The sequence below is a fragment of the Prionailurus viverrinus genome, chromosome A1, assembly GCF_022837055.1.
Source record: "Prionailurus viverrinus isolate Anna chromosome A1, UM_Priviv_1.0, whole genome shotgun sequence".
Classification (NCBI taxonomy): Eukaryota; Metazoa; Chordata; class Mammalia; order Carnivora; family Felidae; genus Prionailurus; species Prionailurus viverrinus.
Window position 1 is genome coordinate 109,123,603 of NC_062561.1, and position 22,307 is coordinate 109,145,909.

The 22,307-nt window shown below is 36.9% G+C and overlaps 1 protein-coding gene across 5 annotated transcripts in view; it reads right to left on the reverse strand.

Annotated features, from left to right (window-relative positions):
* RAPGEF6 (Rap guanine nucleotide exchange factor 6) overlaps positions 1–22,307 on the reverse strand; it is a 192,166-nt gene that overhangs the window by 164,247 nt on the left and 5,612 nt on the right. For 4 of the 5 annotated variants that reach the window (XM_047873234.1, XM_047873224.1, XM_047873264.1 and 1 more), the window contains exons 2-4: positions 8,750–8,820; positions 6,708–6,764; positions 2,335–2,418 (exon numbers count right to left, since the gene is read on the reverse strand). In XM_047873234.1, coding sequence (XP_047729190.1) covers positions 2,335–2,418; positions 6,708–6,764; positions 8,750–8,820 — 212 coding nt within the window. The remainder of the gene's footprint in view (positions 1–2,334; positions 2,419–6,707; positions 6,765–8,749; positions 8,821–22,307) is intronic. The other variant, XM_047873242.1, reaches the window with a different exon arrangement.

Here is a 22,307-nt window from a genome sequence, read left to right on the forward strand (position 1 = left end):
GAGCTAAAAGCTCTATTAAATGAGCAAGCCAGATGTCCCCAGAACTGTCCTTTAAATGGTTAAAGAAACTTCTATAATGTTTATTGTGAAGTTCATGATGGTTAGATTAATGTACCATGAGTTTGTTGTTTAAATGTCACACATTTGTGTCACTTGTTTTTTTTTTAGTGTTTATTTGTGAGAGAGAGAGAGAGCGCGCAAGAGCAGGGAAGGGGCAGAGAGAGAGAGAGAGGGAGAGAGAGAGAATCCCAAGCAGGCTCCATGCTGCCAGTGCAGAACTCAAACTCATGAAACTTGAGATCATGACCTGAGCCTAAACCAAGAGTTGGACACTTAACTGACTGGGCCACCCAGGCATCCCCATTTCTATTATTAAAAAATTAAGCTTTGTTGTCTTCTTTTAATGTTTATTTATTTATTTTTTTTTGAGAAGGAAAGAGTACACGTTTGCTCAAGGAAGAGGCAGAGAAAGAGAAGTAGAGAAAGAATACTGATGTGGGAATTGATCTCACAAAACGAGATCATGACCTGAGCCAATATCAAAAGTTGAACGATTAACTGCTTAACCAACAGAGCCACCTAAGCACCCCATACTTCCTTGTCTTGATATAAATAACGGTGAGTTATTGTGGCTGATTAATGGCTACAGAAAGTCTTAACAAATTCGTGACCATTCATCACAGCAGACAAAAGGGAGGAAATATTTAAAAGAACAATACTAATATTCCAAAAACTTAACTGTAATCTCTATCATTCCAGCTTATCCTGTTTCAGTGGCTAACTCATTACAAATTCATTAATGTGAATCTCAGAAACACAGGGAAAAAGAAACAATAGCCAAAAGGCTTAAATAACCAAGAACGACTCTGCATTTTATTTGTTAAAATAGCAGATGCTTTGTTTTATTCTATTGGTTCTACTGGTTCAAGAAGCACAGACTTCATTAAATCAAAAGGCAACCATGTAAAGTTTCAGGACTCCAAGATAGGAATTTAAAAGTGGCATCAAAAATCACTGGGGTGCCTAGGTGGCTCAGTTGGTTAAGCATCCGACTTCAGCTCAGGTCATGATCTCGCACACCGTGAGTTTGAGCCCGCGTCAGGCTTTGGGCTGACAACTCAGAGCCTGGAGACTGTTTCAGATTCTGTGTCTCCCTCCCAATCTCTGTGCCCCTCCCCCACTCATGCTCTGTCTCTGTCTCAAAAATAAATAAATGTAAAAAAAAAAAAAAAATCAAGTAGACTATACCTTGATATTTAAATTTAACAGTTTTGTAACTAACAGCAACAATTAAAAGTCTTACCTCAAAAGTCTAAAAATCTCTTCTAAACATTATTGGAAAAAAGTCACTAAAAAATTACATTTTTATGCCACCAATTATTTTAAGAGAGAGCGCATGAGCAGGAGAGAGAGGTAGAGAATCTCAAGCAGGCTCCACACTCAGAGCAGAGCCCAACCTGGTGCTCGACACAGGAGCCACCCAGGTGCCCTAATGTCACCAAATTTTAATATGAAGCCCCCAAATCTTAAGAACAGAACAAATTCTAGAAGAACACCCCATGTGACCATTTTTCCAACCACCTTTCTCTTCTTTTACCTATTAATTATGATGATGATAATTAACAATGATTTATAAAAGCCAGGCACTAGCCTAAGAGCTTTATATATATTAAGACATTTATTCCTCAAAAGTAACCTACGAAATAGGTTCTAGTATTGTCCCCATTTTACAAATGGGGAGTGATTACATAATTTGCCCAAGAAGTAGTAGAACACAGACATGAACTCAAGCAGTCTGGCTCTGGAGGTCAATGTTTACAGACTTCTGTTCAGAACTTTGAGTAGCAGAGCTTGCTAAAAACCTCAAAGAGACACTTAAAGTAGGTGCTATTATTATACTCACTTTACAGACAAGGAAACTAAAATATGTACAAAATCATATAAATAGTAAATGATAAATCAGGACTTTAACCTAGTTTGCCTGACTCTAAAAACCATTTTCTTAGCTATTAACATGTATCACCCTCCCTGTAACCATTAGTATTAGCAACAAATCCAAACCCATCAGATAAATCAAACAAATTCCATGTAAAACTAAAGATCAAATCAAAGTGAAGATACGATGTCAAGACATAAAGAGTACACCCTCAGAAATAAGAAATACAGGTTGCTTGCTACTATTTCCTACAGAACCAGCAAGTAAACACATTTATAAGATACATCACCTACTTAGAAAAATTACACATCCTACATAAAACAGTTTAACATGAGAGATAAAAAGTTGCAATGTTAACGTTGCCTGCCATATATTCTAAGCAGCAAATGTAAACATACCTGCAAGGAGGCAAGACCATGGAGTCTTTCATAAGCACAGATCCAGAAAGCAGGATATACCAACATCGGGCAACAGTTTCTGAACTGTTCAAGTAAGTAAGTTAATGAGTAAGTAAACATACACATTTCACCTGTTACATGGATTCAATACAAAATACCTAACATGAAATATATTCTAATATCACAAATCATTAAAAATTAATGGAATTTTGGGACATAGTGCCTGTTGCTAGAAAATGTACCAACTTATAAGACTAGGTTCACGTGGGAAAAAGTGTAATCACTATCTTAAGATACAGACTTCAGAAGAATATGTTTACTAGCTCAATCTTATTAATTTGATCATTAGCATCACATTTTCCAATTTGTGTAGTGGATAACATTTGATGAATATGAAAACTTAAAATTCTGTACTACACATGCATATCATAAAATCCTATACTAATAACTTATGTATATTAAAGACAATATTTGGAATTGACCACTTCATCAATATTGTATCTTCACTCAACTAAAAAGTGAACCATAATCTATTTATTTCTTTTAAATTTTATTCTGACATACACAAACAAAATACCTTTTATATGTGTTTCAGGGATAAAAGAATACCAGATGACTCAAGTCTCTCAACATTTTAGTTAAATCTCTAATGGAAACCCAGCATCTTGTTAGATCTTATCTTTCTGTCCTCTCAAATATCTTTATTTACCATACCTAAGGTTTTAATTAATTCCAATCTGGAGGAAATTTTAGTATCTGTAAAACAAATCATTCCTCTGACATGGAGAACTATTTATCTAGCTATCTACTTGACATGTAAACTTGAATGTCTAACAGAGAACTCCAACTCAACAAAATCTACCTATTATTTCCTTCAAGCTTCTATTTTTTGTAGTATTCTCTGTCCTCAGTGAACACTGCTCTTCTCCATCCAGAAACCTAGGCTTTCAAAACATTCCACACAGCACTCAGGGTAAGCTTTCTATGTCAATCCTAATGCTCACCATGAGAAGGGAAAATTCTTGTCAACTTTCCAGGAGACACTTCAAAATTCTTTTTAATTTCTTCAAATCTTCATTGAGGGAAAATGTAGATGGCTGCAAATTTCCTGGTTAAGGTTCCTTGCTTAAAATTCTACTTCCTTACTCTTGTGAAAGAGGACTTACAAAGTCAAGAAAGAATAAAATCAAAAAACAATCTGCCCAAAATTAAGACAGAACTAAGTTATAATTGGATGCCACCACAAGCCTCCAATTTTTATCTCACTTAGCTGAAGTGGTCACAAAGTTATCAATTAATTCTATGATAAATGCAGAAAATCCTGAATTTCACTCCTACCACAAAGAGAACCATGCCAACCCATGAATAAGAAACTGTTTAGACCTTACAAAAAATTTCACACTCAGAGCATGGTGTGGTAATGCATTTGGACAAGTAAACCCAAGCAAAGTAAAATACTTTAGTGTTGGCCATTCTATCTCCTTCCTCTGGGCAAACAAAGGAATCAAAGAATGAACCAGTCCAAGGAAAGAAGGCATACTTAATGTTGTCAGATCTTCTATCTTCAAAGGCTTCAGATGCTCCTAAGATAAAGACCAAAATACGCTTCAGATGGCCTCCACCTGATTCTCCAGAATCTTCTCTTGCTGTTTCCTCTTCTTTCATCAAGGTGCTTGGACACACTGATTTACTTTCACTTTTTCTACCATGTTGCTTAAGATCAACTACACACTCTTTTCTCTGCCTTTACCAACCTCTGAATTTAAATTCTTCAGTTAACTTCCGCATTCTTTGCAAGTTATCTTATTATTAACCAGATACAGAGTTGTATAACTCTTCATATTTTTTAAATAGTGCTGTGGTGCCTGGGTGGCATGTGACTTTTGATCTTGGCCTCAGGTCAAGACCTCACGGTTTGCGAGCTCAAGCCCAGAGTCGGACTCTGGGCTGATAGCACAGAGGCTGCTTTGGATTCTACCTCTCCCTCTCTCTGCCCCTCCCCAAATCGGTCTCTGTCTCTCTCTCTCAAAATAAATAAACTTAAAAAATAAAATTTCTACTAAGGCAAAATTTAAATACCATAAATTCGCCCATTTGAAGTGCATGACTCAATTTGCAAGAAAACTAAAACAAATGTGCAAAGATCACCACAATCCGGTTTTAGAACACTTCTGTTTCCTAACCAATAGTATGCTCTCTGCATAGATTTGCCTTTCCTGGACAGTTTATATAAATGGAATCATATAATATGTGGAGGTTCTGTCTTGCTTCTTCCACTTAGCATGTTTTTGAGGTTTATCCATGCTGCATTATAAATCCATGTTGCCTTTATTCCTTTTTTACTGCCAAATAGTATTCCATTATACAGATACATGACATTTTATTTATCCATTCATGATACATTTTGATTGTTTCCGGTTTTAAGCTGGAAATACAAATAGTACTACTAAGAACATCTGTGTACAGTCTTTGTATGCACGTGTTTTTATTTCTCTATCATAAATAAGTAAAAGTAGAATTACTGGGACAAGTGGTAAAACTATATGACTTTCTGGGAAACTGTGAAACTATTTTCTGCAGTGGCTATACCATTTAATATCCATACCACTAACATATGAGGATTCCAGGTGTTACTATATCAGTGCCAACACTTGGTACTGTCTACGTTTTTTAATGTAGCTATTCAAATAGCTCTGTACGAGTGACATCTCATTAATTTTTTGTGTTAATTTTGTATAGTGTAAGGTAAGGGTCTAAATTAACTTTTTGCAAATAAATACTCAACACAGCATTATTTCCTGAAAAAACTATGCTGACCTCCTTGAAATGCTTTAACATCTTCATCATAAATTGTACATTGGTGGTTGGTTCCTTTTTAATCCTCCTATTATAGCCACAATATGCAAAGATCTTACCTGGAGGCCATTAAAAACAAACTGTTCATAATTACAAGGGTTTACTTCTGGCCTCTCAATTCTCTTCCACTGATCTATTTATCTATACTTTTCTTTTTTTGATAGCACTTAAATATGTGTAACTTTTAATTAATTTTCTCTACTTGACTAAACAATAAGCTCAATAAAAACACTGTGTCTTCGCACCATTCTACACCAAGGTAAGCATAAAGCGTAGCAGAAAAACATTTAATAATAAATGGATCAACAGATGGATGAAAATAGCTATTAAAATTCCTATGAATCCAGTTTAATGCTTTAAAAATGGTAAACGTAATGTGCTGGTAATGAAACATTAAAGTCAATACTATCTCAAAATAGCTGGTGAATCTATATAATAAAAGAACTCACCAATGCCAAAATTTTTAGAAGGAAAACAGGTACAAATAGTTTCATCATCTTGAGAAGGGAAAGACTTTTTTAAATAGGACATGAAAAGCATTAATCACAAGAGAAAAACTAGCCAGAATTAGAAAAATTAGTCAGAAATTTCTACTCTTCAAAAGATGCCTTTAGCAAAGTGAAAAGGCAAGCCACAGAGTAGGAGAAGATCCAAGAAATAGAAGTATCCCAACAAGGGACAAAGATAAGGAATTTATAAACAATTTCTACTAATTGACAGAAACACTACAGAAAACCCAATGAAAAAATAGTTAAAAATTCAAATCAGGTTTCATAAAAGGGCTATCAAAATAGCCTACAAAAACATGAAAATCATTATTAATAAGCATGGAAATGTAAAATAAAATCATAATGAGATAATAAAATGAAGTATGTGAGTCAGATTCTAATGTCAGATTCTCCTAAATTTGGTCACACATTTCCTATAATTCTATTCCTAAGAATATGCCCTCAAATGTTCAGGAATGAGTATATAAAAGCACAAAAAGAATGAACAAAATGCTCATACAAACCTTACTATCTACAAAAGGAAAAAACTGGAAACAACCCTAATATCTATCAACAGTGGACAGGATAAACGAATTGTGTTATTTTCACACAGGGTGCAAAGCAGTGCAAAAAGACTAAAGTAAAAACATGGAAAAATCTTAGACATGTGTCAAGTAAAAAAAGCCTGACCCAAATATTTTTACCTAAGTGGACTTCAAAAAGAGGTAAAACTAATTTATGGTGCTATAAGTCAGAAATGGATTACTTTTCTAAGAGAGCTGACTAGAGCCTCGAGAGAGCAGATATGTTCTCTATGTTCAGTTGCATATTAGTTATTAATACATAATATTATATGTATTTATTAAACTTCACTGCACTGTAAATATTTCATGCACCTTCTATTTCAGTGTATGAATATATTACAATCTGCTATAAATAAATTCCTTCCAAATCAAATGAATTTCAATGCTAAAATTCAAAATTTAAACATTAAAGCTATTAGTTTAAGTTAGTTAAGAAAATACTTACCAAAAAAGAATTTGATTGCCACTGTATCTCTCATAGCGTGCTCTTGCAGACATTAATCTAACATATTAAAAAAAAGTCAAAAATTTAAAATTATTTTATCTTCAATTTTGTTTTAAAAATAGTGTTATAATTATATACTTCAGTAGACAATGATCGTATCTACCACTAACTTCTTCACTCAACTACAAGAATTTAGAAATAGGGACATCAAATGCAGTATTTTCGAAAACATCCACTGGATAATATTAAGTGGCAACAAATAAAATCTCTTATGTATATTCTATAACCTGCCAATTCACACTGCATAATTTTCCTTTTCTATTATGGAAAAATACACATTTGTCTGATTCACTACTGAATCATGTTAAGAAATTACTGGTAGAAGTGGGGCACCTGGGTGGCTCAGTCAGTTAAGCGTCCAACTACAGCTCGGGTCATGATCTCAGAGCTCGTGAGTTCGAGCCTCACGTTGGACTCTGTGCAGACAGTTCTGAGCCTGGAGCCACCTTCAGATTCTGTGTCTCACTCTCTCTCTGTTCCTCCCACGCTCACACTCTGCCTATTAATTAATTAAATAATTAAACATTATTTAATGTTTAATAAATAAACATTAAAAAAAATTTTTAAAAATAAAGAAAGAAAGAAAGAAAGAAAGAAAGAAATTACTGGTAGAGGGGCGCCTGGGTGGGTCAGTCGGTTGAGTGTCTCACTCTTAATTTTGGCTCAGGTCAGGGTCATGGGATCAAACCCCCTGCACTGGGCTCCAAGCCTGAGATTCTCTCTTTCTATCTGCCCCCCTCTCACCCCTTCATGCTCTCTTTCTCTATCTTAAAAATAAAAATAAAAGAAATTACTGGCAGAAGCATACACACAAAGTCTGTTGAATACATAAACATTACAAAAATTCATTAAAAATGCTTTTAGTGTTACTAAATGCTCTAGTTTTCAGCACGCTTCTTCCATACATACGCTGACATCTGATTACATTATACATAAAAGAGACAATAATAAACCCAGGGGCACCTGGGTGGCTCAGTTGGTTAAGCATCAGCTCAGGTCATGGTTGACTTCCACTCAGGTCATGATCTCACAGTCTGTGACATCTCGGGCTCTGCACTAACAGTGTAGAGGCTCCTTGGGATTAGATCTCGGGCTCTGCACGAACAGTGTGGAGGCTCCTTGGGATTCTCTCTTTCTCTCTCTGCTCCTTCCCCTCTCACACTCGGTCTCTCAATCTCTCTCAAAATAAACAAACAGTAAGGAGAAAGAAAGAATGAAAGAATGAAAGAATGAAAGAAAAGAAAGAAAAGAAAGAAAAGAAAGAAAGAAAGAAAGAAAGAAAGAAAGAAAGAAAGAAAGAAAATAAACTCTAACAATTATATTTTAGCAATCTAATTTGGCCCTTAAACAGAAACTTAAAGAATGATCAGAAAAAGTAACGGATAAGCTGGTCATGGAAGGAAAACACACTCTAAATTTTGATATGCGAAGTTAAGTGCTTTGCAAAACTCAAAAGTGTTTTTATAAATAGAACGACAATGACATAAGGTAGCAGGACAGAAAATTTATTTTACAGAGTAGGAAAATAAGGTTCAGAACGTTTATGGGTCCTGTTCACAGGGGCTCATACCAAGTCGAGAGTCCTGATCCGTCCACTTTCATACACTACATCATACTTTGCCTATCCTAAACATATGACCTAATAAATATCAAAAAGAACTACAGAAAGTAAACAGCTTTGTTTTCACTGGCTAGCAAATACTGAACACTATGCTCTGCTTCAGGTAGTTATTCTCATGTTACCCTCAAAACACTGTAACAAAGATAATCTTATCGTCCCTATTTTACAGAAGACAAAACTATAGCTTACATGTTAAGATTTGCTCAAGATTCCATAGTTAAGAAAAACTGTGATGAGAAAGCAGAAATTTCTATGCTTATCCTAAAAAAGCCCCCAAATCATGTGGCCCCTACAATGATCTATCCAAACTCATTTGAATAACTCCATAGCACAAGCTTTTAAAACACAGCATTGCACTTACCTAAGCTGATGTTCCCTGAGATTTGATAGTATTTCCATTCCATGAAGATAAGAATAAATAGTATTTAAATCCTGGTGAACAGAAAAAAAAAAAAAATTAGATTATTTTTCAAATATATCTTTCAAGATATCTTAACACCCCACAATTGTGATTTTAAGCAACCATTTATGACAGAACCGTTAACTATAGGAAGACTAATAAAATCTGAATTAAAATAAATCTGAAAATATAAGAGAAGAGTTACCTCTACTCATACAGGAACCTCCCCCCCTCCTTCAGTAGGACAGACAGCCTGTACTCACACAATGCAGAAATCAAAAACTCATTATTTCATATGAAAGTCTATTTCATTTCTAAACAGATGTAACCCTTCTTGCTCAATGACATCCAACTATTCAAAAGGAACTATTGTATCATCTGAAGTATTATAATTATTATTTTCTCCAGATAATGCAGTTTCAGTATTGGCAGATTCCAGATTTTTTTTTTTTTTTTTTTAATTTTAGGCAGAGAGAGAGCAAGCAGGGGAGAGGGACAGAGGGAAAGAGAGAGAGAATCTCAAGCAGGCTCCATACTCAGTGCAGAGTCCGACACAGGGCCCGATTCCACAACCCTGGGATCAAGACCTGAGTCAAAATCAAGAGTCAAGCACTCAACTCACTGAGCCACCCAGGCGCCCCTGCAGGTTCCAAATCTTTAAAAGTACCCTGGCTGACCTCCTGTAGACATGACCCAGTTTGTCAACATTCTTACTAAATATGACTTTCTAAAAAAATCTCTTTCTAAAGAGGCTCAAAGTGATTAATCAACAAATAAACAAACAATAAATAGTCCAGTGGGACAACCCTACTGCTCACTCTGTGAACAAGGAAGGGTACCTCTCTCTAGCCCTCAGATAACTAGCTATTGAAAGTCTGAGGATGATATAGTATAACCTCAGCTAAGAAGAGAGACAGGTTAAAGGGAGAATGTGGGAGCAGTCTAAAGTCCTGACAGAATGGTGTGCTTTACCACTTATGCAGAATTTTGGTGCACAGTGATTATAAACAACCTTAAATTTTCTTATATAAAACGTACCTCCTTATTTTCTCCTAAGAACAATGACTTTATACCAGGACAGACTGCTCCCAAACACAGACCTCAGACAACTTCTATTTTAATGGATTACTAAGAAAACATGGAGCCACTAAGTAAAACAGCAACAATCTTTGATTCCAAAAATTACAAGCAGCAATTAACCATGATGGAGTCAATGACCACACGTCTGTAAATCCTTGAGAAAATGGGAGTGAATTAGATTTTTATGTATATATAAAGGATAAGTTCAAAGGAAAAACCCTAACAAATGAGGAAGGTCTATAAAATTCATGAAGACAGCAGACAGAGTAGTGATATGGTAAACTGTATTTCCAAAGATGGCTACAATGGTATTTCTTATCCTATAGGCTGTTTTGCAATAGGACCTTATCACTCCTTGCCCCCACCCCCCATCAAAAATTGTAATCTTACATGCCTTCCCCATGGACCTGGTTGGTCCTGTGATTTGTTCTCATCAAAAGAAGTAAGGATGTGTAACTTCTAAGATTCAAGTGTCCTAAGACCACCAGTGTTGTGAGGAAGCCCACTAACCTCATGGATAAACAAAGGCCACATGGAAGAGCACCAAGGCATCAGATATGTAAGCAAGGTCTTGAAACAGTGTAGCTACTAAATGAATGCAACTAAGATAAAGATCCCAGTTGGCAGTTCTGTGAAGCAAAAGAACCAACCTTCCAGCCAGAACCTTCTGAACTGAGGTAATAAATAGCATTCTGGCAAAAGTCTGGCCCATAGTGAACTCACTGAGCCTACAGACCCATCTAATAGTCTCTCTTCACTATGTGTGTTTATGATTAAAATGCATGTACTTGTTAGTTAGAATAATCCCCACAAGGGGTCCAGGACCTATGTGGTATCAGCAGTCACAGTGCAAAAAGCCAACAGGAAACCTCTGAAATTGCCCATTCTCCAGAACAAGATAGTAAATAAATGACAATATTGCTTCCAGAGAGGCAAAGGACAGCAAAGACTAGTGCCATCAGTAAAGACTTCAAGTATTTGGGGTGGGGGTCTATCTCATATTATCATCTTCACAAAAAAGATGTATATTTAAAAAATGACTGGATACTGCCAGAGACTTAACCAAATGCCAACCAATATTCTCAACATAACATAGCTGTTAGAACTTATTAAGCCTCGGGTATTGATTTGGTGACTATATTCTTTTCCATTTAAATTACAAAAACTTGGGGTGCCTGGGTGGTTCAGTCAGTTAAGTGTCTGACTTCAGCTCACATCATGATCTCATGGTTCGTGGGTTTGAGCCCCGTGTCGGGCTCTGTGCTGACAGCTCAGAGCCTGGAGCCTGCTTCAGATTCTGTGTCTCCCTCTCTCTCTGCCCCTCCCCGGCTCACACTCTCTTTCTCTCCCAAAAATAAATAAACATTAAAAAATAATAATAAATAAATAAATAAATAAATAAATAAATAAATAAATAAATAACAAAAAATCATCAGAAACACTTTGCATTCATGTGGGACAACATTAACTTACGGTTTTTCCTTAAGACTATTTTAACTCTCTAATTCTCTACCATAATACAGTCTGAAAACATCTAGACCTTCTGACCCATTACAGAGATGATACTTTGCTGAATGGACAGAATGAACAAGAGAATAACCATGAGGAGGCTGCTACCCTGGAGTCCTTATAACATGTTAATACTCCAGAAAGTGGGCAATAAATTCTATGACGAGGCAAAGGCCTACCACTTTTAGGTGTGCAGCGATCAGGGGCATTTCAGGACATCCCCTACTGACCAACTGTTGGGACTTCAACTTTAGGTCAACATAGACTAAGGGGGAATTGGACTTATCTTCCACTGTAAAGAACTAAAGATCAAAATGAATATATGAGATACATTTTTCATGAGGTAAGACATCAGGAAACAAAAGACTTTAACATCTGACAGAGGACAAACGAAATGATTCATATCATGATGATACCTTACCGTCTGCTGGTATCTTTAGTTGTGGAGAAGGAGCTGGCAGTCTAGGGACAACAAAGTGGCTAGAGTGTGCAGAACACAAGACTGTTACACAGAAATAAATTATGTTCTGGAAACCTATAGAAGGTGTCCTTTGCGTCTTAAGTTGAGTACTGATCATCCTGTCATGCTCTTAACGACTGAACGAGCCACATGCTCTGGTTTCTTGCATAGTTTTTGTACCAATGACCTCTGAGACAGGCTTGAGGTATTATTACTAGGCGTGGTGTGCTGAAGATCAATAAAAGCTGACAGAGAAAGTAGAAACAAACAAACTTGACAGAGACAGGCTAAAAGTCTCACAGATATTTCTTGGTAGTAAAAAATTTAAATGCTAGATTCAAGGAGGAATTAATCTACAGTACTTGAAAGCTGCTCTACTGAGTCTGAAAGAGGGAAGTCATGACATTCCAGATCAGCAACACCAGAATGTGCCACCTGTTCTGTAACTAAAATAACATACTGCAGAAATTAACCAAGGCTATGAGAAGAACAAATATCAGCTCTGGATTAGGTAATAAAATAATGGGTTCCACTTGGGCAAAAAATGATGAGGCAGTAGTGATGACTCAGTATTTCGGAAAACAGATCAACCATACTCTCCAAGCCAGTTATGTGAATGAACATGAGCAAACTGAGGTGGGTGGTAACACTGCCATGATACAAGAAGGCAGCAATCTTTTTACACTCTTCAAACAATCCATACCTAATGCATTCATTGTAGGTACATTCTACTGGTTTTCAATATCATTTTTAAATGATATATTAATTCCTATTTGCAGCTCTGTATGAGGAATTAATGACCCTTTTATATATACACTTAAAATTAAGAGGTCACGCCTTCCTCAATTTTGTGCCAACCAGTGGGCTGCTCCTAGAATAATCCCACCTTTCAATTCCGCTGACGGCCATTCTACACATGCTTAGAAACCCAAACAAAACTTAGAAAACTCAAACTGGAAGGCTTTTTGTTTCTTCAACTCTACAAATAACAAATTTCTTATCTATGATATGCTTAATTCGTCACACACTACTTTCAATACAACATCAATTATCTAAAACACTCATTAACCAAGATATTTTACTCATTATCTTTGTTACTTGGAAAGCAAGTCTATCCCTGGAATTTTAACAATGAAAAATCTCTCAGGGTGGATCCTAAGGACAGTACAGATTCAATTTCAAGATACATATGTTCTGCAGCTACAGGTTTATATAATAAAAACTTATGGTGAAGAATCCTCTACAAATCAATGTTAGGCTGAAGACAGTGTGGTTAAAAACCTGGGAACCTGGAGACAGCCTTGGATTCAAATTACGCCTCTATCAGTAATCACATAACCTTTATTATCTGTACAATAGGAATGATTAACTCTCTCTGAATATAAAATGTTACATGTGTAGCACAGAGATGATGACATGGTAAACAGTTAACAAATGTTAGTACTATGCATTTATATAAAGGTTTGGATCATAAATTTATAAAACAAACACTAAATTACAGTCAGCAGACTATTAAAGCTATTTTGAATGTTTCTGACAATAGTGTCAAGTTAACAAGACCATGCATTAAACATAGAACTCTATCTCACTGGTTTTCTCACCCACAAAGGTATAAATATATTCTACAAAACGGCAATAAAGAGCTACACACACTTACCACAGCTTGAGCCCAGTCCCTGCTATCTAAACACCATTTTCTAACATAAGAACCAGGGTTTCTTGGTTAAGTGACTGATTTCAGTACTGGAGCAAGGAAAGTACAAGCCTCGAACATCTTTTTGTGCCAGAGTTAAGAAATTACTTACAGACCAATGGGGTCACGTCAAAAGGACATAGTAGCAGACTTTGAAAGGGCTCCCACTGGCTAAATGTGGGGTAATCTAATAATCAAAGGGAATAATGACAATATTAAAAACACAAAAACAATCCCTGAAATCAGAGTGATTGTTTTTTAAAGGGGGAGGCCAGGGGAAGGTGGGGAAAGTTCTATACAGAATGCCAGCTAATAACTGTGGGAGAAATATACAATTAGAAAATTATCACTTTGTAACAGCAAAGTAGTAGTTATTTAGGCAAAGATCATCAATGAATGCTAAAGTATTTGTCAAATACTGGCAAAAAACAATATATCCATACATTCTCAAAATATCACCTCAAAGATCACTTGTAACTTGCAGCACTGTACCTTTACAACAAAGAAATACAGGTAATTCAAATTAGCATCTGCCATAATAGAAAGAACTGATAATGTGTCTTCTGATGTGACAATATTTGAAGAACATCATGGGGCACCTGGCTGGCTCAGTCAGAAGAGCATATGACTTAGTCTCAGGGTTGCAAGTTCAAGCCCCAATTTACTTTCACATGGCTTAGCCATGTGAAATAAAATTTATGCTAGAGAGATGGAGGTAAGATAAATATGGCAAAATATCACTCTGAATGAAGAGTATGTAATAAAGGATACTAAAAATAGGGAAGATACTACTCTTCCCATGTTTCTATAGTTTTGAAATTCTCAAAAAACAAAGATGGGGGTGGGCAACATACAACTATGTCCTGCTTATTCACAGGGTGACAGACATTTCTAGCTTTCCTTAAATGTCAAGTCTTATTTAATTATCTACATTCTTTTTTTTTCATTATCTTTTCCTGTGCATCCCCAATCATCACCATATTTTGACCAGTGTCCATGACACACTGCTCCCAAGAATGTTCTCTGGAAAAGCTTATCTCATTCCACCAGTTTATTAGAATTTAGTCTTACTATATATTTGGGTATACATTTGCTATAGCAGACTGGTAATTTTATTTTTAGATTAAAATACATTATACAGCTAATTACTTGAACATTAAATTTTATTAATAAAAACTTTAACATTAAAAAATTATAGCCAGAAATTTTAATTTTTAGACCTGAAAATCCCAAATGATATGCTTAAACATTAGAACTCCAATAATTAATCTCTGAAATGATAATGCATCAAAAGATCAAGTATCTAATTACTTCTAAATTCAAACTTTAGGCTAAAGTTCACTTTTTTGATCCCACTATATATTACACAATTATCCAAGATATGCTAATTCCAAGTTTCACATGCACTTTTCAATCCTTATCTCTACACACATTTGTTTTACAGAATTTGCTGACATATTCATCATTCATTCACTCCTCCCTCCTAAACTCTTTTCCTCCCATCCCTTCTATCATATGGTCTTCTGTGGGTTCTTGTCCTAATGGAAAACATTTAGTAACAATTACAAACACAGAATGTGAAATTAGAAATCCCAGATTTGAATCCTGACTCTGTAGTCTCCTAGCTGTGTGCCTTTAGACAAATTTTTCTGTGATTCCATCTTCCCATATGTAAAATGTGGACAGCACGTTGTTTCAGAGTGGTTTTGGAAAGATTAAAGGTGTATAAAGGTGTCTGTTTTTTTTTTTCTAATAGTAACAGGCATCCAATAAGTACCCCAGCATATAAATCTTAGCCATTCTTATTGCTATTATTGCCTTTCTGCTCCAGAGGCTCCTGAGTCTCCATCACAGGCTTTGCCTTCTTTTCCTATTCCGTTAAATGTTTATAAATGTTTCCATCACTGTGACATCCACCCTTTTTCACTAGAGACTCTCTACCTCTCTGCATCCATAGTTGTAACTACCATATATATATACCAATGACGCCAATATTTGTATTTCTAGCCCAGAGCTCTCTAGTAAAACTTAGAAACTACACATTCTAGAACATAATGAACCCTTTCACCTGGGAGATCCATCAGCATCTCAAGTGTAATAAATGCAAAGCTAAACTCATTGTTTATATTCCTGGCTGGGTCTTCTTCCTAGGTTCCCTGATTTACATGATGCTCTCTTCTTTAGTCGCTCTGGCCAGAAATCTATCAATTCTATTTCATAAGTATCTCTGTTCACGATCCCACCTGGAGCAATTTTGAAATTTATTATTTCTCACTGGGTAACAGAAAACAGCCTTCTTGCATCTAAGTCTGACTGCCTGTAATCCATTCTTCATGGTCCTGCCAGAGTTAACTTTCTAAAAAGCATATAGAAACTCCTTAACAAAAAGAAAGCAGTTCTTCACCAGATCTGGACCCTGGCCATGCCTCCAGGCTCATCTCTGTTACTACTTGTGTGCCCAGGCAACTTGCACCTTTGTGTTAAGATCATCTTGTGGCCTTGACAAATGCAGTTCTCTGTTCAGGAAACACAAAACGTCCCTTCTTCATCTAACATTTACATATTCTCATCTATGCTCAAGGCAGCATTCCCTTTTCTAAGACAACAAGAATGACACCTGCCAACCCTTTACTTCTCCCTCCCAGAGTCCTCCTGTAAACTCCTGACTGCCTCCTTTCACAGCTATACAGTAGTTAACAGGGTATTTTAATTGTCTGTGTATTTGCCTATCTCCTCCCCTAATGAAAGAACTTTAATCTTTGACCCCTGGCATTTAAAAATAGTACTTAAAGGGGCGCCTGGGTGGCGCAGTCGGTTAAGCATCCGACTTCAGCCAGGTCACGATCTCGCGGTCCGTGAGTTTGAGCCCCGCGTCGGGCTCTGGGCTGATGGCTCAGAGCCTGGAGCCTGTTTCCGATTCTGTGTCTCCCTCTCTCTCTGCCCCTCCCCCGTTCATGCTCTGTCTCTCTCTGTCCCAAAAATAAATAAACGTTGAAAAAAAAATTTTTTTAAATAGTACTTAAAAAATATTTACCACACAAATATCCACTAGGCACTCCTCCTTAAAAATTATGTATTCAACTCTGCCTCAGTCATTTAAGGCAGGTATTAAGGCATAAACACTCCAAACTCCAGATGGTACCTGTTACACAACTCTTTTGTGTAAAAGAAAAAAAAAAAAAATCTGTGATAAAGCCTTTTATTATTAGCTGAATGCTCTTAAAAAGCCAAAATTGGGGGCACCCGGGTGGCTGAGTCAGTTAACCATCCATCTTCAGCTCAGGCAATGATCTCATAGTTTGTGAGTTCGAGCCCTCCATTGGGCTCTGTGCTGACAGCTCAGAGCCTGGAGCCTGCTTTGGATTCTGTGTCTCCCTCTCTCTCTGCCCCTCCCCCGCTCACACTTTTTGTCTCTCTTTCTCTCTCTCAAAAAAACAAACTTTTAAAAAAAGCCAAAACTGAATACACTAGTACCTTTTGAAAACAAAAATATAAGTTATCAAACAGAATGGTGTAAAAAATCACCAATACAGACATCAAACACACCTGTTTTCATTCTACATAAAACTTGAGAATTCTGAACTTCCATTACATTGATATCCTCCACTGAACTGACACAGCACCTTAAAATACTGCATACATCACAGGCAAGATAAAACAGTAACAATTTATTCAGGAAAATATTAGACATCTATGCAGATGATAAACAAAAGTTCAAAGCTTAAAATATGGCCTAAACTTCACTGTTCTGAGAAGTGGGGTGCTACTGAGAAGTGGGGTGCTACTGAACTGAGGAAGTCACCAATGAATCATGTGACCTTGAGTAAGACATTTTACCTCTCAGAAGCTTAGTTCCTGGATCAGTATGCAACTCATTTCACTAGCTCTTGACCTCACCGGCTAAAGTATTTCTAAGAGTGCTATATATACATTCACAAATACTTGCTGGCAGTGATACTACTTTAGTTTTGTACTAAGTGTCCTGTCCAGTGAACCCCACTATCTCTGCCACATAACAAAGCCTAAAGCCCTCCAGCTGCCAAAGCTTTAGTTTATGGCAAAGTAGTGGAGAGTGGAAAAACATCAAATAGGGGCTGCTCAGGCGTCCAGAATCTCATGTTCTTAATAAAGTGGCTCGTTCACTTCTTATTTACAGCAATATCTCAGTTTAAATAGGCTGGTCCAAGGTTAAATCAAATAATGACTACAATGTTACAGAGCTCAGTCACTCCATCCCTTCCAAAGAACAGGACTTTGTCACACAGTCAAGCTCATCATGCCTGGATGCTCCTCCTTTCTGCAGAATTCTCTTGGGGAAGCTCCTCAGTCTCTCCGAAACAAAATCTTAGGGTGTCTCAACTCCTCATTGGCTACAGTTTTTTCTCTAGGTGGGAATCTCCAATACATGTAAAATGAGGTGCCCAGAAGAGATGTTGTCTAATAAAGGCCCCATCCAGATCTCTATTCCTTTTCTATCCAGTTGAATTTACAAATGAAGGCCAAAGGGCCCCACAAGCATAAATAAATTCTTTTACTTCCAAAAAACCCTCTGAATGTGCATCTGCTGTAGAAAAGCACAAAAGAATCTTTGTTCTGCCACCCTCAGGGATGTGCACAGTGACTCACTCAAAAATGACTCCAAGTACAATGGCGCACTTTTGCCAATTCAGGAAAAACCTCTACAAGTCTACATTTAAAGACCACTATTCTAAATTCTGAAATGGATAAATAATTACAAGAATACTAAATTTTATCTTCTTCCATTCCTAGCTCCCTCTTTGGCTTTTCTAATAAAAATTTGTGTTTTGTTTGTTTTTTTAAGCCTTTTTCTGATTGTAAAAAGGCAATTATATCAGCATCTAGCTAAGCATGAAATTTTTGCCCAGCAAAGTTTTAAAGTCATCTGGTTGAAACTCTATGAGAAATTAAAACTCGTATTTATCTATATTTCTCCGAAATTTCCTGCACATGTGTTTTGTGTGTGTGTGTGTGTGTGTGTGTGTGTGTGTGTGTTTTAAAACTAAACAAAAAAGGAGTTTCTATCTGTACTACTTATGATGAATTCCAAGGTAAAACAGTCTCTTCATGGCAACTGTACTTTACTCATGTTTTAATTAGAGGATATTAATAGCAAATGTTTGCCATTTTGGCCAAACTTCATCAGTCTTTTAATCCCAGCACTTCAAATATTAGACCAAAAGAAACCACCACTAGAAGAATAGGGGAACAGTAAGTATTTTTCACATTCCTTTTTTTGTAAGTTTATTTACTTTGAGATAGAGCACACACAGGAGCAGGGGAGGAGAAGAGAGAGAGCAAGAAAGAATCCCAAGCAGGTTCTGTGCTGTTAGCACAAAGCCCAATGCCAGCTCCATCTCACAAACTGTGAGATCATGACCTGGGCCGAAAGCAAGAGTCAAATGCTTAACCAACTGAGCCACCCAGGTGCCTCACATTGCTTTTCTTTTTAAAGTCATTTAAAAAATATCTGGAAACCTACTATGTACCAAGTATTGCATACTAGGCACTGGAACATAAAGATATCTTATTTTCAAGGAGCTTACAGACCAGCCAGAGAGACAAACATGCAAGTAATCATAACAAAGTAATTACTGTGGTGGAGGAAGGTGTCAAATATCCTGGGAACACTGAGGAGTGGAAAAGTGAGCAAACTGAATTTGCCAAGCCATCGGATGGCTTTCCACTAAGGAAATGGCAAGCTAGTACGTATGGCTACCATTTATTGAATGTTGATCACAGGCACATTGCTAAATACTTTACATTTATTATCTCATTTAGTCCACACAAAAACCCCAAAATGATATTCAGTCTTAAAAAAGTTAGGTAACTTGACCAGGGTCACTCAAAGTCTCAGTGCTGGAACCCACACTTGACATAAACCTTGTCCAAATCCAAAATTCCAGGGCTATAAATACTGCACCATACTTTCCCCTCTTGTGTAAAGCAAAGAGACAGGAGAATGTGACACAATGAACAATGCTTCTCACTGCTATCTATATATCACAACTACTTAAGAAGCTCTCTGTAAGTACTAATGCTTAACACTCCATTCCACAAGGTTCTAATTCAAGAAAAAAAGGGTGTGCATACGCATTCAAAAAAAATTACCTAAATTGAGAAATATACATAGCCTAAGTTGAGAAGTACAGTGTTAAGATATTTGTAAGTAGTTAAAAGGCCTATGTTTGGGGTGGGGGATGATAAGGCTAGAGTGCCAGGTAAAAGATCATGGAGGACTTTATCTGTTTATACATATCACAAATGGTACTTGCTGCCTTCACTTTCTTGGGACTTATTTCCAGGATCCTTATTCATCAATCCAGTGAAATCATTCTGATAGACAAAATCCAAAGAATTTATCAGTCTTCACTTTTCTTGAACTCTCTACAGTATCTGACATTACTGATAAGGCTTTGATTTCTGTTTAACGCCCTCCTGTAGCAGCACTCTTCTGTTCTCCTACCTCTTTAACAACTTCTTTTCACTCTTATGCAGTTTTCTTTTCCTTGTCCCATCCCTTTAACAGGAGAGCACCCAAAGGGGCTGTCCTACTCTCATTCTGCTTTTCATCCTGGTCATTCCTACCAATCTTATGACTTCACCTATAATCAACATGCTGTAGACTCTCATATCAACTCAGATCCACAGCCTGGTTTGATCTTAAGCTCAAAATTCTTAATGAGCATCCCTATTCTGCATCCCTTGCACAGAGTCTCAAACCCCTTCCAAAATTGAATCTCCTCCTACCCTAATTCTTCCCCTTAATGATGCACTCTTTTTTAAAATTTTTTTAAAATGTTTACTTATTTTTGAGACAGAAAGAGCATGAGCAGGGGAGGGGCAGAGAGAGAGGGAGACACAGAATCCGAAGCAGGCTCCAGGCTGTGAGCTGTGACCACAGAGCTCAACGTGGGACTTGAATTCACAAGTGTGAGATCATGACCTGAGCCAAAGTTGGACACACACCTGACTGAGCCACCCAAGTGCCCCAATAATGCACTCTTAAACATGCAGTTACCCAAATCAAGAATCTAGAAATGATCTAAACTTCTGCTTTGCTCTTGCACCCAGCCAAAACCTGTTCCCAACAAGAAGACAGGAAGGTTTTGCCAGACTTAACCTGGTGCTATTAGAAAGGCTTGAGAGGAACCTAACGGCAGGGTGTATTTTGGCCTTCAAATGCAACTTCTGGGGCTGAGAAACACCTGTCTCAAAAGTAGGTCTGAACAGTGTGAGGCAGACAATTCAAAAGGGTAGCCAAAAGATGAGTTAAGATACAAAGGAGAGACAGGTGTAGATCAAAGAAATCACCAAGAGAGGAGGTACAAAGTTCAGTCCAGAGATAAAACACAAAAATACAAGGTAGCTTCATAGTCCTCTTGGTTGCTGGAAAACAGGCAGAACAAATTTATGGTAAAAGATGTGACAACAGTGCTTTCCTCTTGGAAAGGGCATTGATTGGAAGGGGCAAAGGGGCAGTTTCTGAAGTGGTGGTAATATTCTATACTTTGATTTCAGTGATACCTAAATATATATGTAAAAATTAAGCTGGCAATATACTTACAGTATATGGACTTTACCGTACATGTATTATAGTCAATTTCAAACTTCGAAAAAAAAAAAAAAAAAAGCCAGTTAACGCTTTGGGCCAATTCTACCTCCTCACTATCTCATTATCCCATATGCTACTACCTTATCTCACACTTGAACTACTTCATTTGTTTCCTATAACCAGGACCCGAGCTCCTGGTTTCCCTGTTATCCTGGTAAAATCATTGAAGGTCTTATCTTTCATTCAGAAAAGTAGGCTGTTTTGGACAAAATGTTGCATGTTCACCCTACCTATAAGCCTTCCTGCCTTTGTTATAGCACCGTACTTCCTCCCCAATACATCTTCTACAATGCCCAGAGTAATCTTTGTAAAGCTTATCTTCAGGCTCTAAACCCTCCAATGTTTCTCCTTTATTCATAAAATCAAGTGCAAATCCCTAAAATGATCCAACCCAGCTAGTATATCCAGCTTCAACATTTAACATCCAGCACCATGTACCACACCCCACAACCAATATGTGATGTTTTGCAACCTTTATTCATTATCACATCCTTTCCAAAGCACATTTTTAGGCATTTTTCCTAAACGCTGCCCCCACTCCAAATCAAATATTAAGGAATGAAATTCTGTCAGGGAGAACTTAGTTTTAGAAGGCTACAAGCCACAGTAAGATTTTTTTCACTATGCCCCTAAGAAATAATTTTTGTCCCTTTGGGGATGATATCACCCCAATGAGGAATGCATGCTAACAGAGAGGGTTCTTATTCTACCCATATACTTTGCCTTTGCTGTTGTTCCTCTCTGCCTGGAAAGACCTCCCTTCTGGATATCATACAGACAGCTATTCACAGTGTTTAAGATTCAATTAACTGCTCCTCAAAGCTTTTCCTCTCCCACTTGCAATCCAAAGTATCCTATCCATACCTTTGTCACTAATAACCTTAACATTTTACTGATGTTTTCATGACTGTCTCTTAAGTCATTGAAAAACAGGGACTATATCCAATTTCTTTCTACAACCTTGGCTTTTAGTATTGTGTCTGACATATTTATTAAAGGAAAGGATAAATTAGCTATTACCTAGTTGATAAAACCACACAACTCAGCTTATCTCAGACAGTCCCTCTTTAACCTGTTATTGACATAAACATTAATAATGCCTCAAAATAATGTGGATAACTTATATTGCTAATTTACCTAAGCA